The sequence below is a fragment of the Lissotriton vulgaris genome, chromosome 3_1 (assembly GCF_964263255.1).
Source record: "Lissotriton vulgaris chromosome 3_1, aLisVul1.2, whole genome shotgun sequence".
Classification (NCBI taxonomy): Eukaryota; Metazoa; Chordata; class Amphibia; order Caudata; family Salamandridae; genus Lissotriton; species Lissotriton vulgaris.
In genome coordinates this window covers 45,349,446-45,367,631 of record NC_141689.1, presented here as the reverse complement: position 1 = coordinate 45,367,631, position 18,186 = coordinate 45,349,446, and the positions used below count along the sequence as shown (strand labels likewise).

At 42.7% G+C, this 18,186-nt stretch overlaps 1 protein-coding gene across 1 annotated transcript in view; it reads left to right on the top strand.

Moving 5' to 3' along the window:
• LOC147725906 (vomeronasal type-2 receptor 26-like) overlaps window positions 1-18,186 on the top strand; it is a 127,211-nt gene that overhangs the window by 74,475 nt on the left and 34,550 nt on the right. Inside the window, exon 3 of the mRNA XM_086963385.1 lies at window positions 784-1,011. Coding sequence (XP_086819511.1) covers window positions 784-1,011 — 228 coding nt within the window. The remainder of the gene's footprint in view (window positions 1-783; window positions 1,012-18,186) is intronic.

Genomic DNA, 18,186 nt, shown 5'->3' with positions numbered 1-18,186 from the left:
TTTGAATAAAAGTTTTTTTTTCTGTTGTTGAAATATACACGGTTTTCCTTAAAGGAAAATGGAATACATTTTAACAACAAAACATTAAACATTTTAGTTTTGTTTTTTAAGAGCTGACAGTGCTTTGTGGGACCACTGCCTGCTCTTAAAAAATGTTTTCTAGTCATTCACAAAGGGAAAGGGGTCCCGCCGGCACCCCTTAAAATTTACAAATGCATTACCATCAACTTCCAGTTGGTGGTAATGTGCAAATGTTTTTCAATTGCATTGTGGTCACAAAACATTAGTAAATACCAATGCGAATCTGTATTTTGAAGAGATGCCCTAAACACACCCATCCAAATACTGAAGAGCAAAACCCAAATTGCGATGAGTTTACAAATTACCAAATCGCAATTTGGGCTTTGTACATCCTAAAAAGCATTTTTCCAGTTGAAAAAGGGCAAATTCTGCAAATCAGCCAGTTTGGGAATGGGAAAATGCTTAGTACACATGGCCGTTAATTACTTTAAGAAAACCTTTAAAATTAAGCCTACGTTTGTCATTCTTTGAGCAAAAATGCTTTTCATTACATGTTTCATCCTTTGAGATTTGACTACCAGAGAGACGGATCCAGTGGAGAGCACCAAAGTCTGATAGGGACTAAACCGCTCCTGGTCCAAATTGTCAGCGCACAGGGAAGTAAACAGGGCCGAGTTAGAAAGCCGACAATAGTAAAACACATAAAACCTGCAGGAATAGACAAAAAAGTGAGCAGACAAATAATATTATCTCATCTTTCAGATCCTTCACTGCCTGCAAAACCTTCGCTTTAAGACACCCGCTGGGGAAGAAATATTCTTTGATGTAAACGGAGATGCCCCCGCCACCTACGACATCCAGAATGTGCAGATATCCCAGGATGAGGAATTCCAGGTGGTAAAAGTGGGAAAGATAGACCCAACTGCACCAGGAAGCAGAGACATCACAGTCTATGAAGGTGCTATCCTGTGGAGTGATGGGAACTCTCAGGTATGTTGAATCTACAGGCAGAGATTCGCATTTACTATGGCGTGAAAAGTAATGTTTAAAAAAAGTTACTAGAATGTGATAAACATCTTAGTCTTCAAGTCTATTCTTATTTATTAGTCAGTTCGAATTCATTACATTTATTGACAATACAAAAAAAATCAAAGCATAACAATAATAAAAAACTTAAAAAAATAAAAACCAGAGATAAAAAGCTCTTACATTCAAATCTCAATGGTAATTCCTCAGATAATTTAATACAAACTAGCGGCCTAGCCATACAAACAGGCAAACAAAGTGGCTTGTGCAGTTGTTAATATGGAAAGTACAACTCAATCTTAGTATTGGACAGTTTAGATCTTTTAAACCAGGGCGCTTGGAGAAATGTAGACACAGCCAACACAACCATATGGTTAGTATCTGTTTTGCAGATCCTTAATGCTTCCCAGAAATGCCTAATCCTCAGGGTTACGCATAGTGGCTGAATCCACTTTAACCGGAGTTGTTCATATGCCAGAAAAAAAAATAGTACATACTCGTCATTTTTATAACTAATGCCAAATGCAGGGCATACACTAGAATATAACCTTGAATCTGACCAACTACTCACAAAAGATGCCAGTGGGAGAGTGCCCAATCCGAGTTGTACATACAATTTCCTGCAGAGTGGAGTTGAAGATAGTCTAAAAATTCCTTGGATTTATAGTCGGGCTTTACGTTTAAAAAAGCATTTGTTAAGCTTCTCCAAAGATGAATTAATTTGTGTTTCCGTGACAACTCAAAAATCTCTTTTTCACGATATCAGGCACATTAGAGGGAATAGACACTACACTTGACCAGAATTCTCCCAACCTCAAATTTGCCAGTGACTCTTTGATGTACCTTAGCCTACCACAAGTTTGATACTTGTGGTCTACTAATGACATCACGCAGCCTGATATAAAGTGGTTTAATCCTTTAGTAGACCAGACTCTGGCCCAATATAGTATTTGTTTCAATCTGGCGAGCTCGCTTATTGGTTGAGGGCTGAGTCTTAGCGCAGGGGCAAGAGGGGGACACTGTGTGGGAGCCTTAGCAATGATTTTACAAAATAATTCTCTGTGGGTACAAGGTCTTCATCTCCAGCCTGCGGACTATAAATATCAAATGCAAGGAATGTTGGGTATCTTGAGAGTCCCCTAAACAATTTAACTATGGCAGATGTCCTGTGATTTAGCAGTTATTTGCTCTATACAATTTGCTCACCCCATCTATCTGAGTCAGACAACCTAATCCTTAGTCAATGTCATTTACTCCCTCCAGGACATTAGAACCCAGGTTACTCTGCAGTTAGATGACCCCAAAAACACAACAAAAATAAATAAATTAAAAGTAAACATGTAAACCTAATTATGTATTGTAAACTAGATACCGATATAATTTTTTTTTAAATAAAATACATGATAACGTGTAAGAGTTTTGTACGCAGTTCAATTGTAAATATGTGTGATATAATCATCAATTCTTTTTTGTTTAGTACACACACATTTACCACAAGACACTTCCCCTCCACCAACACATTTGGATTCTCCTTGCAAGAGGTTGTTGGTGCTCGCATCACCTCTATAAACACCAGAAGTTTGGACTTGAATACTTATTGAATCCTCAGGTACCTGCTTTTCCACAGTATCCTCATCAATCCAGTCATATCTACGCCAAGGCGCTTGTTTTCTCTTTGGCATCGACTTCCTTAACCTGTCCTTTGTACAAAGCAATTCTATTAGCATTCCATACTTTCCCCTCACTTAAAAGTGCAGAATTACACAGGATCTTAATTACTTTAAGAGGGGCAGAATATTTGCTTTCACCTTTGCGTTTTAATCTCCCTTTCTTGACTTTCTCCATATCTTCAACTTGCAAATTGACCATACTCCTTTTAAATGCACTAGCTTGCTTTTCGATCAAAATATTCTGTTTATTCTCAAGAGACTGCTTAACATCTTTCATGGACCATGAAATCTTTTAGTGCACTTATTTGTGGGCAAAACCATTTTTTTTACTCATCTTCCCAGTCTTTATCAATACTGTGTGCTAGTTCAATGATCCCTTTGATCACTCTGTTGAAGCGCTCAATGCTGCCATTCCCTTAAGGATGATAAAGCAAGGTGGTTCTATGTACAATCCCTGTTTCACTGATAAATTTCTTAAAACAATCGTCCATAAATTGCCCACCATTGTCGGACACTAAGTCCTTAGAAAGACCTACTCTTGCAAAAACTTCCCCTAGAAAACTTAATAGATTTTCTGAATCAGCTTTCTCAACAATTTTATACTCCGGCCATTTGCAGAAATGGTCCATGATGACACAAATATACTTTTGAATACCATCCACAGTTTTAACAGGACCAAAAATGTCCACCCCAGTCCTTTCCCAAGGCATACTAGGAACCACAATGGGATGTAAATTGGTTTTAAAAGTGATCAAACACCTGACCACCAATAAGATTGTTTGATCCTACACTTGGTTTTAACAATCCCTAATTGTGCTTCATGACACAAATAATGATTTTATCATGGAACATTTTGAAGGAACAAACTTACCACCCCTAAGTAACAGTTCATCCTCAAGTGAAAGTTCATTTCTCACCTCCCAAAATGATAAACATTCACTAGATAAACGAGCCTTATAAGGCCATCCCTTAAGGAAGTGCTGTAACAACACACGTAAGGTCTCATCACTAGTGTAGACTGTTTTCGATAAGCACTGGACCCTTTCCTACCAGGTTTAAACAGGCTATTCTTTGGTTGTGATACTGTTTGATGAAAGAGTAACTTCTTCTTATATAAACCCATACCAAGCGAATGCTTCGCAATTGAGGCAGCTCACCATCTCTGCTTACAAGCCTGTACAGGTTAAACAGTGGGTGTGAAAGGATTCACTAATAGACCCATGCCTCTCACCAGAGTGAATAGTCAGTTTTGCTTCAGATCAGAAAAGTCTATCTATGTTCTGACACTTCTGAACAGGATAAGGGATGTATTTAAAAGGATCTGGTGGAAACATCACCTCTATTATCACACCGTAACAAGCCTCAGATTATACATAATTCAGTTTCAGGAGCTCCCTTTATTATAAGTGTATACAGGCTCAATACATTACTTCATAACAGTAAAGCACTTTTCTAACAAAATCATCCCCCTGCTAACACCTCAGCAGATACTAAATACAGCATGCAAAACACTCAACTATAATTTAAACAGTACCAGTCAAACACTGTTTTAACTAAATAACCTCCGTATTGAAACCTCTCCACATGTTACATACAAACTGTCCACAGTTTTGTTATACACCCATCCCTCTATAAAAACATTTTCTCTCAGAATACCGCATGTATAAGTGCTTTATGAAACAGCACCTTCTTTTATCACACAGCAGAATACCGTATATTTTAACAGTTTTAAGATTAAATAAAGTTCAATTTGATAAAACCTTCAATGGGCATTGTACAATATTGTGTATAAACTCTTCAGAAATCAGTAGTAAGTTTAAATATTTTATTGACATTTTTTTACAAACAACAACTACATTAACAAACTACATCAACAACTGTAAAACAACAAACCTTAGCAATTTTTTTACATTTTTCCCTCCCTCTCGTTATCAGGCATTAACATCTCCTCCCCTTCTGCTTTATTTGCTGACTGGGTTTTGATGTGTATAGGTCTTCTTTTCCTTTGCTTCAGCCATCTTATCTGGCCAAACAATATTTCCGTTAATGGTCTTTTTATAGCAGGCTTGGGGGCAAAAGAGTCTATGCAAATTATAATTTTATAAAATTTGCAAAAAGGAGTTCAGCTAGGAAATAAGAAACAACAGGCATGTTACATCCTTTGCAGGAATGTTTAAGTATTGTAAATGCAGTCCTTCTGAAAGAATACCTAAGACAAACTTAGCTGTTGCAGCCAAACTAGGCAGTTCTTCAGCTGACTACACATTCTTTCAACTGGCATATTCTACCCCTCCCCAGGTATTTATCGTCAATCAATAAAGAACTGTTCTGCTGTTTAACCAAGCAAATCATTTTTTCATCAAAAACAAGTAGACCTATGCAGAACAAGCTTCTCCAAGGGTACAAAAGTCACCATAGGCAGTAAGAACAACATCAGTAGTGCAACTATGTTTTTCCCTGATTTTCCACACAGTTACTATTTGCTCTTTCTTGCAAAGTGAATAGTTTCTGTTTTTCTCCTCCATACATTGTGGTACATGATACTTCTGCTTTTCAGTACTTCTGTTCCATTTTTCTCCTAAAAAAAAGAAAAAGCTCAAACAAAAGAAATGTAAAGTTACATACTGATTACTAATTGATTACAGTGACGCATCACTATATTCTCTGAAGACTTCTACATTTTTCACCCATAATCACATGTTGCTATGTACTGTACCACTAACTTCATGTTCCTTTCTCCTAACAAATTCCAATCTTTCAAATACTGCATTTTCTTATTCACAATTAAATTATAACATATCTTCAAACATGGCTCCATAATAATTTGTAAAGTAACACATTTCTCTTTACACACCTTTTCTAACAGTGAGCACAGTGTTTTACTCTAGAAATACCAATATGTTTACTCAAACACCTCATAGGAATATAATATGTATACTCTAATGGTTATAGGCCTTCCATGACCACATTGCATATTCTTTCTTTTGTAATTTCAGAAACACTGCCTTTTTACTTAGAACTACATAGAAATTGAACATTTCATTTTTTAACACACTGTACAATATTTTGTGATATCTGTATACATTCTAAGCTCTAGTTCTCAGAACTTATATTAACAAATATACACTTGTAGAAACAGCGTTTCACTCAGTAAACCTTGAATAGAATAACTTTACCAACAGTAGTGCACTTGCTAACACTTCTTAACACAGTTCATAAAGTATATTTATAATTGTGTAAAGTTAGAGCAGTTTCTTATATGCAGCTGAGGACCCCAGTCTGTCCCACTTCCAAGTTCAGTCACTTCTGCTGAGCACAACCCAAACAGTCTTCCGTCTCCTCCAAATCAACAAGAACAAGGTGAACTATTTCTGGTCTGCACCCAATCACATCACCAAAAGCAAAAGGAACAATTGATGAACGGAATGCTGAACAATGCAAATATTCACCCTAAGTCACAAGGATCTGGGTTTAATCCATTATTCATTTGCTTGCCATGCCTCCCCAGTTTGAAAGGCTGTAGGAAAGGGACATTGTAATCCCTACGGAGGTGCCTGAGCAGGCACCGCCCTATTGTAGGGTATTACCTTCCGACTGATAGTCGGACGGGCTCCTTGAGCCTATTGGAAGTGTCAGTAGGTCCATCTGCCCGCTGCCTCCGACCGCCGCGCATTGCAATGCAAAAATAATGCAGCAGTCAAACTGCAGCACAAGATGTTGGTTGGTCCGCAATCAATGGCCTGTTGGTTGCGATCCATCCGACATCATAATGAGGCTCCTTCTTTCTAAATCTAGGGGGATAGCATGCCTTTCTACTGCCTCCTTAAATAGAATTTTTTACTTAATTTCCACAGTATCTCTAATTTAATCTAAACCGCCAGCCCATCTGAGCACTCTCGAGACTCGCAGGAGCTTTTTGCTCCTGCGAGAGCATGAAGGCTCACGAGAAAAACAGACCACTCCACCAATCACAGGCCTCAATTTTTTATTTTGTGCTCTCACTGGATGCCCGCAGGATTCTCATGAGACCAGCTGCCAAAATAGGCAATTATATTTAACCCTTAATATTTCAAAAACTACTGGGTGTATTTACCCCAAATTACAAAAAGCATAATTTGCGTACCAAGATCTAGCTTCCTGCTGAATTTAGTGCAATTCCGTTTTGCTATTGCCATGTCTAAAGAAGTCTATGGAAAATGCATAGAGTTTTTATGTTTTGGGCCCCCCCTGTTTTTTCAGCCCCTGCTTGCTGGTTCACCCTGAAACTTTACAGGAAGGAGCTGAGGTGGATGAATATTTTTTGGAAGGGGTATCAACTGGGCCACTGGAATTATGTGACTGTTTCACTGCACCAACTTTCGCACTATTATACATTTTCCACATTTGCCACATAATCCATCATCTGCTGCATAATCTGCAGATTTGAACAAAAAAACGTGTTTCTAGCTCAAACGGCTCAAACATTACCAAATATGCAGTGACTAGTGGTATAGCGTGGTGGACAGCCCTTTGCAAACGTAGAATGGTCACCTCTTGCTTATTGCTAAATGTGAGTGTTACATTGGTACTAATGGTGTAAAAACACTCTTGCTTGTTTCTGTACTTCTCTTGCCTTTCTCTGCATTTCTCTTGCTTTTTTCTGCACCTTTCTTCCTTTTTCTGCACTTTTGTTGCCTTTTTCTGCACACCTCTTCCTCTTTCTGCACCCTCTTCCCTCTTTCTGCACCTCTCTTGCCTCTTTCTGCACCTCTCTTGCTTCTTTCTGCACCCCTCTTCCCTCTTTCTCAATTGCCTGTTTCTGCAAATCTCTTGCCTCTTTATGCACTTCTCTTGCATCTTTCCACACACCTATTGCCTCTTTCTGCACCTCTTTTGTTTTTTCTATACTTTGCTTGACTCTTTCTGTACCCCTCTTGCTTCTTTCTGCACTCTTGTATCTTTCTGCAGTTCTCTTGCTTCTTCTTGCACTCTTGCCTCTTTCCTCAGTTCTCTTGCCTCCTTCTGCACCTCTGTTGTTTCTTTCTGCACTTTTCTTGCCTATTTCTGCAAATTTGTTGCTTCTTTCTGCACCTCTCTTGCCTCTTTTGACACTCATCTTCCCTCTTTCTGCGACCCTCTTCTCTCTTTCTGCAACTCTCTTGCCTCTTTCTACAGTTCGCTTGCCTCTTTCTGCACTCTGTTGCTTCTTTCTGCACTTCTCTTGCCTCTTTCTGTACACCACTTGCCTCTTTCTGCACCTCTTTTTGTTGTTTCTGCACTGCTCTTGTTTCTTCCTGCACCTGTCTTGCCTCTTTCTGCAGTCCTCTTGCCTCTTTCTGCACCCCTCTTCCCTCTTTCTTTCTGTACCTCTCTTGCCTCTGTCTGCACCCCTCTTGCCTCTTTCTGCACATCTTTTGCTTCTTTCTGTACTTATCTTGCCTCTGTCTGCACCCCTCTTGCTTCTTTCTGCACCTCAGTTCCTTCTTTCTGCACTTCTATTACAATATTCTGTACTTCTCTTGTTAATTGCTGTACCCCTTGTCCCTTTGTGAGCACCTCTCTTGCCTCTTTCTGCTCCTCTCTTGCCTCTTTCTGCACCTCTTTTGCTTCTTTCTGCACATCTGTTGTTTTTTTCTGCACTGCTCTTGCTTCTGTCTGCAACTCTCTTGCACATTTCTGTACCCCTCTTGCCTCTTTCTACACCTCTGTTGGTTCTTTCTACACCTCTCTTGCCTCTGTCTGCCCCCCGTTTCCCTCTTTCTGCTCATCATTTGCCTGTTTCTAAAACTCTCTTGCCTCTTTCTGCACTTTTCTTGTCTCTTTCTGTACCCCTTTTGCTTTCTTCTGCACTTCTCTGTGGCCTCTTTCTGTACCCTCTTCCCTTTTTCTGCACATCTCTTGGCTCTTTCTGCACCTCTCTTGCTTCTTTCTGCATCCCTATTCCCTCTTTCTGCACCACTGTTGCATGTTTCTGCATCTCTCTTGCTGCTTTGTGCACTTCTCTTGCCGCACCCCTCTTGCCCCTTTCTGCACCTCTTTTTATTCTTTCTGTACTTCTCTTGCATCTTTCTGCACCCCTCTTGCTTCTTTCTGCACTCTTGCCTCTTTCTGCAGTTATTTTGCCTCCTCTGAACCTCTGTTGCTTCTTTCTGCATTTCTCTTTCCTCTTTCCGCACCTCTGTTGCTTCTTTCTGCACCCCTCTTGCCTCTTCTGTACCCCTCTTGCCTCTTTCTGAACCCCTCTTCCCTATTACTGCACCTCTCTTTCCTCTTTATGCACCCCTCTTCCCTCTTTCTGCACCACTCTTCTCTCTTTCTGCAACTTTCTTGCCTGTTTCTACAGTTCTCTTGCCTCTATCTGCACCTCTGTTGCTTCTTCCTGCACTTCTCTTACCTCTTTCTGTATACCTCTTGCCTCTTTCTGCACCTCTCTTGGTTGTTTCTGCACTGCCCTTGTTTCTTTCTGCTCCTGTCTTGCCTCTTTCTGCACTCCTCTTGCCTCTTTCTGCACCCCACTTCCTTCTTTCTGCACCTCTCTTGCCTATGTATGCACCCCTCTTGCCTCTTTCTGCACATCTTTTGCTTCTTTCTGTACTTCGCTGGCCTCTTTCTACACTCCTCTTGCCTCTTTCTGCACCTCTGTTGCTACTTTCTGCACTTCTCTTGCTTCTTTCTGTACCTCTCTTGCAAATATAGGCACCCCTCGTCCTTCTGTGTGCACCTCTCTTGCCTCTTTCTGTTCCTCTCTTGCATCCTTCTACATCCCTCTTGCCTATTTCTGTACCTCTTTTGCTTTATGCACTTCTCTTGCCTCTTTCTGCACCCCTTTTGCCTCTTTTAGCACCTCTGTTGATTTATTCTCCACTGCTCTTGCTTCTATCTGCTACTCTCTTGCACATTTCTGCACCCCTCTTGTCTCTTTCTGCACCTCTCTTGGTTCTTTCTGCACCTCTCTTGTCTCTGTCTGCACCCCGTTTCCCTCTTTCTGTACCCCATTTCCCCTTTCGGCACCTCTTTTGCCTCTTTCTGCAACTCTCTTGCCTCTTTCTGCACTTTTCTTGCCTCTTTCTGTACCTCTGTTGCTTCGTTCTGCACTTCTCTTGCCTCTGTCTGTACCTCTCTTGCCTCTTTCTGCACCTCTCTTGCTTCTTTCTGCACCTCTCTTGCATCTGTCTTTACCCCGTTTCCTTCTTTCTACACCTCTCTTGCTTCTTACTGCACCCCTCTTGCCTCTTTCTGTATTCTTCTTCCCTCTTTGTGCATCTCTCTTTCTTCTTTCTGCACCTCTTTTGCCTCTTTCTGCACACCTCTTGCCTAGTTCCACACCTCTTTTACTTGTTTCTGCATTTCTTTTGTTTCTTTCTGTACCCCTCTTGCCTCCTTCTGCACCTCTGTTGTTTTCTTTCTAAACTGCTCTTGCTCCTTTTTGCACCTCTCTTGCAAATCTCTGCATCCCTCTTGCCTCTTTCTGCACCTCTGTTGGTTCTTTCTGCACTACTCTTGCTTCTTTCTGTACCTCTTTTGCCTGTTTCTGCAACACTCTTGCCTTGTTCTGCACCCTCTTGCCTCTGTCTGTACCTCTGTTGCTTCTTTCAGTTCTTCTCTTGCTTCTTTCTGTACATCTGTTGCTTCTTTCTGTACCCCTCTTTCCTCTTTCTGCACCTTTTCCCTCTTTCTGCACCTTTCTTGCCTCTTTCTGCACTCCTCTTCCCTTTTTCTATACCTTTCTTGCCTGTTCCTGGAACTCTCTTGTCTCTTTCCGAAGTTCTCTTGCCTCTTCAGCACCTCCTTTGCTTCTTTCTTTACTTCTCTTGCTGCACCCCTCTTGCCTCTTTCTGCACCTCTGTTGCTTCTTTCTGTACTTCTCTTGCTTCTTTTTGCATCTCTCTTGTTTCTTTCTGCACCCCTATTGCCTCTTTCTGCACCCCTTCTTCCCTCTTTGTGCACCTCTCTTGCCTCTGCACCCTTCTTGCCTCTTTCTCCACTTCTTTTGCTTCTTTCAGCACTTCTCTTGCCTCTTTCTATACCCCTCTTACCTGTTTCTGCACCTTTGTTGTTTCTTTCTGCACTGCTCTTGCTTCTTTCTATACCCCTCTTTCCTTTTTCTGCACCTCTCTTGCCTCTGTATGCACCTCTGTTCCCTTTTTCTGCACCTCTTTTGCCTGTTTCCGCAACTTTCTTGCTTCTTTCTGAACTACTCTTACCTCTTTCTGTACTCAAATGGGAATTGCAAGCTGTCATGTTTAAAGATCTGCGTGCTTTTGTGACTGAGGTATATGTCTACTTGTATATGTATTCTTACATGTGTTAAGCAGCTGAAGATAGTAGCTTAAAAAGCAGGTAACGTCTCCTATAGGTGGTCAAATCTTCTCAGTTCTGCTCTGTCATTCGGTTGCACAGGCAGACATGTCTTATATATATATGTGTTATAGAGCCCCTCAAATATACGATTGAATACCCATGTGCCCTGTATTGTGAGCAGAAAGTAATGCACACACCTTTTTGTACACAAATTTACAGAGTATGCTTTTTTAAACACAGGTATTCAAGTATTTGTATGTTTGTTTTCAGTTAACATGTCACTAGGTAAAAACAGACACAGATGCATATTCTCACAAACTTGGTCAGGCTTACAACAGCGATATGCTTCGGATTGCTGTATTATATTTGGTAGGCCTAACATTCTGAGAAGTCGATTAATAGTGAACCTTCAAGAGAAAAGTGAGGTTTAAGACATCTTGGGAGAAGGATTAGTGATTAAGCTACTTTGTATGAGTCTGTTGTAAGGTACAGTCAACGTATGCCTGTTTCTGCATCTCTGTTGGATCTTTATGCACATTCCTTGCTTCTTTCTGCACCTTTATTCCTCTTTTGAAGCTTTGGTTGCTTCTTTCTGCACCTTTCTTGCTCTTTCTGTTCCTTTCTTGCCTCTTTCTGCGCTTCTCTTGCTTCTTTCTGCGCCTTTCTTCCTCTTTCTGCACATGGCCTACCTATGTAGACATAGTTAGAAATTTGCATTTTAAAAACCTTTGAAAGTCACTGGAAAAAACAGAGGTTTCTGGGACATTGTAGCTAGGAATTAGCATTTAAAAAAACCTCAGAAATTCACTGAAAAAACACAGTTTCATGGACTTTATAGTTAGGCAAACATTTCAATCGTATAAAACCAGAGACATTTAGCCATTACAGCTAACTATAACTCGAGCGTCCACAATGCACTGCTGATGACGTCACATATTACATCGCTCATGACGTGGTCAGTGACATCACTGATGACATCACTAATGACATCTCAAATGACATCACTGGTTACATCCTCCACTTAATAGCTGATGCACCTCTTCACACCCTAATATAACCTTTAACATAACCATTCTAAATTACAGTCTACCATTCTCAAAACCATAGACACACCATTACAAGTTAGTACATACCCACTCACTAATTCATAGACGTACACACATCCACTCACTCACCCATGCAGTCACTCATTCATGTAGTCACTCATCTATACAGCCACTGATATATGCAATCATATACCCATATAAACACTCACAAACTGCCACTCACCCATACACTTACTCCGACACCTAGTCAGACATGCAAAGAATCAATCACATTTTAATTTACTCACCTAAACAGTTATACACACACCCCTTACTTATTCATGCAGATACTAACACATACTTACTCTCTATACGATCACTGACTCAAGCACACTCATCCATACATCACTCTCACAATCCTCACTCTCACATATAGTCACGTATATACTTCAATACTTACATATTCTGCCTTTTACATATGTAGGTACTCACACATATACCACAGAGATATCCACTCACTCACAAACACAGCCATACACACACTCACCCATACAGCCCCTCACACATGCGAACATGAACTCATACATCCAGTGAATCACCCACTCACACATCTATGCAGGAAGTCACAAACACCCCCATCCACCCCCATCCACCCACACAAACACTTGGGCACCCAAACAGGTGCTCAGACAACCAATCATTAGTCCATATTGACACTCATGTGGCTACTCACCAACCCATACAGCCACTTACACAGCAACTGAGAGACTGATACAGACATTCACACAGAATAGACATTGACCCATGCATTCACTAAGACATGTTCAATCACTTATACACCCACTCATTCTTCAATGCACCTTGGCGTATATATGTGTGTATATATATATATATATATATATATATATATATATATATATATATTACCTACTGGCGGTCGCCAGTAGGTATATATAGTTAGGATTTTTTCCCTATGGCATTTTTGAAAATTCTATGTCTAATAACTTTGGCGTTTGTGGACGGAATCGGCTGAAATTTTCAGGAAAATGGCACATTTTGTTTCTGAGCAGCCCCTGAAAATTTGGGGGGGTTTCCTCAAGGGGGGGCCGAGAAAAAAGGGGGGTCCCAAAACGCGTTTTTCCCATGTTAATTTCCATAGGGCGGTTGGACTCACTTTTAGCCCGAACGGCTGAATGGATTTTCACGAAACTTGGCAAAATTGTAGGGACTGTTAGCCCGATGTGCCTTTGCTAGGTCTCAATATATGTGCTTCAGTGGATTTTGAGAAATTAACGTTTAAATCAAGATATATATCTGTAACAGCGCTCCGGGCAGCGATCCGGTTAGCGAACTTTTCGCGTATCGGAACTTTGCGAAGCGAAGCTGATTGGCTCTTCGGTGTCTGTCAACATTCTAAACAGTCCGGAGCGGCCGCCATCTTGTCTCTCGGTAGGATTGAGAGACAAGAGGAGGAGAAAAACGAAGGGGGAATTTAATGAAAGGGGGCTAGGTATACCCCTCTTGACCCCCTAGGAATGTTGTTGGGGTTATTAAAGGGTCCCGTGGGGAAAATAAAAAAAAAATGATTTTTCACGGTAGAAGCGCTTCACGGGCCGCGAACTGGGCCGCAAACTGGTAGCGAAACGGGAATTCGCCATTTTGTGCTTCGTTTTAATTGTTTAGAGACAAAAATTATCGCCGCACATCGGCCACAATGCATGAATATCGCTGAAAAGTCAGCGATATTCATGCATTATCCAGCAAATGCTCTTAGCCATGTTATCCACCTTCCATTGGATAACATGGCTAAAAACTGCTCTGTGCGTGAGCTTTTTTTTTTTTTTTTGCTGCGTGACGTTTGTTAACGTTCGATTCGATGGAAATCAGGAAGTGTTGACCACCATTTTGTCACTGCGAGTAAATATTTTGTTATAAATGAATCCTTATTGATAAACATTGTCTGCGCCATCTTGCGTTTTTGTCCAATGCCACAATTTTGTCGTGCACGGCAGCCATTTTAGATGCCTTGACCAGGGCCACTCTCTGCACGCCGCCGATCCTCAGCATGGCTCCCCACCCTCGCAAGCATCTCCCCCACGCACTGGTCACCCCCGCTCTTTCTCTCATGCATGGGCCATATACTTCCCCCCATCTGCGCTGCTCTTCTCTGAGAATCACACCCTGTGCCCGCCCGACACCTCCCTTTCACCCTATTCACTACCGCACCCTCTGACACTCCTCTTCCTCTGTGTCCGATTGTCCAGGCCGGACCTAGGCTATCACCTAGCCCTGCGGATGTAGTTTATGGCCCCAGCTGTAGAGTATCCAGACATGCCAACCCTCCCGATTCAGGCGTGAGACTACTGATTTCAGTGCTAGTCTCCCGCCTCCCGATTCCTGCAAGCAAAAACCCGGGGGCATATTACCAACAACTAGCGATAATTTTTGTCTCTAACTTGTTCAGAGACAAATATTATCGCCGCACATCGGCGAATTTTATCGCACATAAACCTTGCTATTAGCAAGGTTTATCGCAAATGCGATAAAAAACGGCCGCAATGCATGAATATCGTTGAAAAGTCAGCGATATTCATGCATTATCCAGCAAATGCTCTTAGCCATGTTATTCACTTCCCATTGGATAACATGGCTAAAACTGCTCAGGGCAGGTGTTAGGTTTTGGAGATATTCGCGCTTAGCGCGAATATCTCCAAAAGTTGGTAATAGGAGATAGCGATGGTTAGGGACTGTTTCCAGTCGCTAAAATCTTGGCACGCCCACTTTGCATGTCATTAGTGATAAATATCACTGATATGCAAAGCGGGGCCCAAGATGGTCGATATCTCCTTTTAGATGTCACTAACTGGTGTTAGCAACAGCTTGGTAATAGGGAGATAATTTTATCTCTTTTTTTTTGGGCTTTTAAAGCGCAAAAAGCGGAAATAAACCCCCTTGATAATATGCCCCATGATTTCTCGGGGGTTTCAGCTGACAGGGCTTGGTATTGTGTTACGTGCTAATTCTTCCAGGAAACGTCAGAGAGTCGATGCAGGGGTTCTAGAAGGGGTGATAAACCATTTAAGCCTCATGAACAAGCGCATGGTCTTTTAAAGATTTGTGAAGTACTCGGGGCGGCGGTGTGTGTGTGCCCTCTTTCAGGAGCGGGCGGGGGTGGCACTGCCAGCAACTTGCCAGGCCAGGCAGTGTTCAACACGTGCATCACCCTTTCTCTGCCTGCTATTGCGCTCCATGCTTCGGAAAGGTAAGAAAAAGAACGTGCATTTGAGTTTGAAATGTCCGATCTTGTAGCAGTACACTTGCAAAGCCCACACATGACAATAACCCGATTCAAGGCCCATTCACCCGATTTTTTAAACATATATAGCACTCCAACAAAGTTAGATTTTAAAACTTTATTAACTTTTAACTATAATGAACGGAACAAAAACTGTAAATCATTTAAACATTTTTCACCCAAAAAAGCAACAATTGTCAGAAGCTGTCTTTTGTGCGAATAGTCCCAAGGCAGCACAACGTGCTGAGTTCTGGACGGCACCCAGGTGATGTCGCCTGGGTGCCGCACTGGTTTTGGTATCCTACAATGCTGCTCCGAAAATTGGCGTGGGGCGTCCCGGGTGGGGCGGGGGGAGGCCTCGTCAGTAGCGGTCTGTTGTGCGAATAGTCCCAAGGCAGCAGAACGCGCTGAGATGTTGATGGCACCCAGGTGATGTCCAGTAAACTGCCGCACTGGTTTTGGTATCCTACAATGCTGCTCCGAAAATTGGCGTGGGGCGGCCCGGGGGGGGGGGGGCGTGGGCGAGGCGGCGTGAACGGGCCTCCCCAGGTGGCGGCCATCCAGCTGAGTTGCGCCCGCTCTTGCGGCTACAGCGTCTCGCTCACCATGTTGTTGAGTTGCTCCCACTCTTGCAGTGCAGCGATAGGCGGCTGCCACATGACTCTTAAAATGGCGGACGGCTCTTCGGTTTTGGGCCTGGTCCACTGAAATGGCCCTGGGACACCTTGGAACTCGGACGCTTGCCTGCTAGGGCTTGGGCTCCATTCTCGAAAAGCGTCCCCTCAGCCGTGAAGATTCTACAAAAGTCTTGGGGGCCCCCGACTCCCGCAGGCTTCCGGTGGGGAGCGGCTGCCATGATTGCTCGCGGAATGACCACGACGGAGCTACGAGATGGTGGTGCTCTCATGCTGACGCCAGCTTTAGTCTGAAACATCCAGAAACAAGATGGGGCTTTCATCGTTTGGGAAAAAAAAATGTTCTAAACCAATGAAAAGTGTTATTTTTAGGTCATATGACCAAGCCTTCCATCTTTAGGAAACCAAAAGTAAAATGAACCAATGAAAAGTTTTATAAACAAGTCACATGACCTGTTATGCGGCATAGGGCTACAAAAAGCGTAGAAAATCAGTTGGCACGTGAGGCGGCGTCAGTAGCGGACCGATGTGCGAATAGGCCGAAGGCAGCACAACGCGCTGAGATCCGGATGGCACCGAGGTGGTGTCCAGCAAATTGCCGCACTGGTGTGGCCATTCTACAATGCTGCGCCGAAAGACGGCGTGTCCAGCTGAGTTCCGGTCACTCTTGCGGTACAGTGAGTCGAACGCGCCGAGATCCGGATGGCACCGAGGTTGTGTCCAGCAAGTTGCCGCACTGGTGTGGCTATCCTACAATGCTGTGCCGAAAGTCGGCGTGGGGTGCCCCGTTGGCTTATGAGGTGATGTCAGTAGTGGACCGATGTGTGAATAGGTCGGAACCAGCACAAGGCGCCAAGATCCGAATGGCAAGTCCTGGATGTTGAGTGCCATAGTTGAGAGTTCTGAGCAGTGCTTGTAAGACTATCTGAAGCTTATTTGCACCTGCTGCAGCTTCACTGTTGCCCAAGGTGGTGTCCAGCAAATTGCTGCACTGGTGTGGCCATCCTACAATACTGCGCCGAAAGACGGCGTGTTCAGCTGAGTTCCGGTCACTCTTGCGGTACAGTGACTCGAACGCGCCGAGATCCGGATGGCACCGAGGTGGTGTCCAGCAAGTTGGCGCACTGGTATGGCCATCCTACAATGCTGCGCCGAAAGACGGCGTGACCAGCTGAGTTCCGGTCACTCTTGCGGTACAGTGACTCGAACGCTCCGAGATCCGGATGGCACCGAGGTGGTGTCCAGCAAGTTGCGGCACTGGTGTGGCCATCCTACAATGCTGCGCCGAAAGTCAGTGTGGGGTGCCCCGTTGGCTTATGAGGTGATGTCAGTAGTGGACCGATGTGTGAATAGGTCGGAAGCAGCACAAGGCGCCCTGCACTGTTGAGCTTTTTTCAATGCCTGTTTTTTGTTGTTTCCCCTCCATCAAAAACAAAAAAAATATATAAAACTGTGCAAAAATACAAAAAAATGTTTAGAAAAGCAGTGCTTGTAAGACTGTCTGAAGCTCTTTTGCACCTGCTGCAGCTTCACTATTGCCCTGGTGTGGACAAAGATCGCCCATGACTTAGGCTGATTGAGAGTTTGTAGAAAAATGGCTTCAGATTTTCCACATATTACTCTTCAACATTCTTCCTAAATGTAACAATGTGAGACTCACTAGGAGAACGGCTGTTTATCTTTCCTTTCAAAATGCTGCCAACAATATTTTCTGAATGGAAGACACCATCTTGTAGCATAAAGGGCCGAAAGGGGTTCTGGTCTGGCCGATTGTTGGTGGAGACATTTTGACTATATCTTGGACCTGCCCGGCCTCGCCCAAAATGGCGCCGGTATAAATGGGACTCGTAACTCCTTGCCCGCAAATGTATATCTAGAAAATTTTATTGTAAGTGGCCCTGTCTTATTTTAATTACAAAATGTACGTCCACCGATTCCGCAACTGTTAGACACCTTAGTTCTTGCAACCTAATGGCCCGCTCGTTACGTTCCTCTACAGTGTAAATGTCTCCTCATCATATACGATTTCAGTTTGCTCCGTGGCCGGCCCAGGTGGTTATAGGCCCGTATTTGTATACTGACATTTTCACAATAAAGGTTTTTAAATCAAACACGGTAGTAGTATTTACATTGGTAAAGTTTTTACTTTTAGTCACTGTTTTCGAATCAGTAAAAGGCAAGTGAAATAAAGCAGTCCAATTACATGACGGATAAAAGGTATAATATGTAGGAAC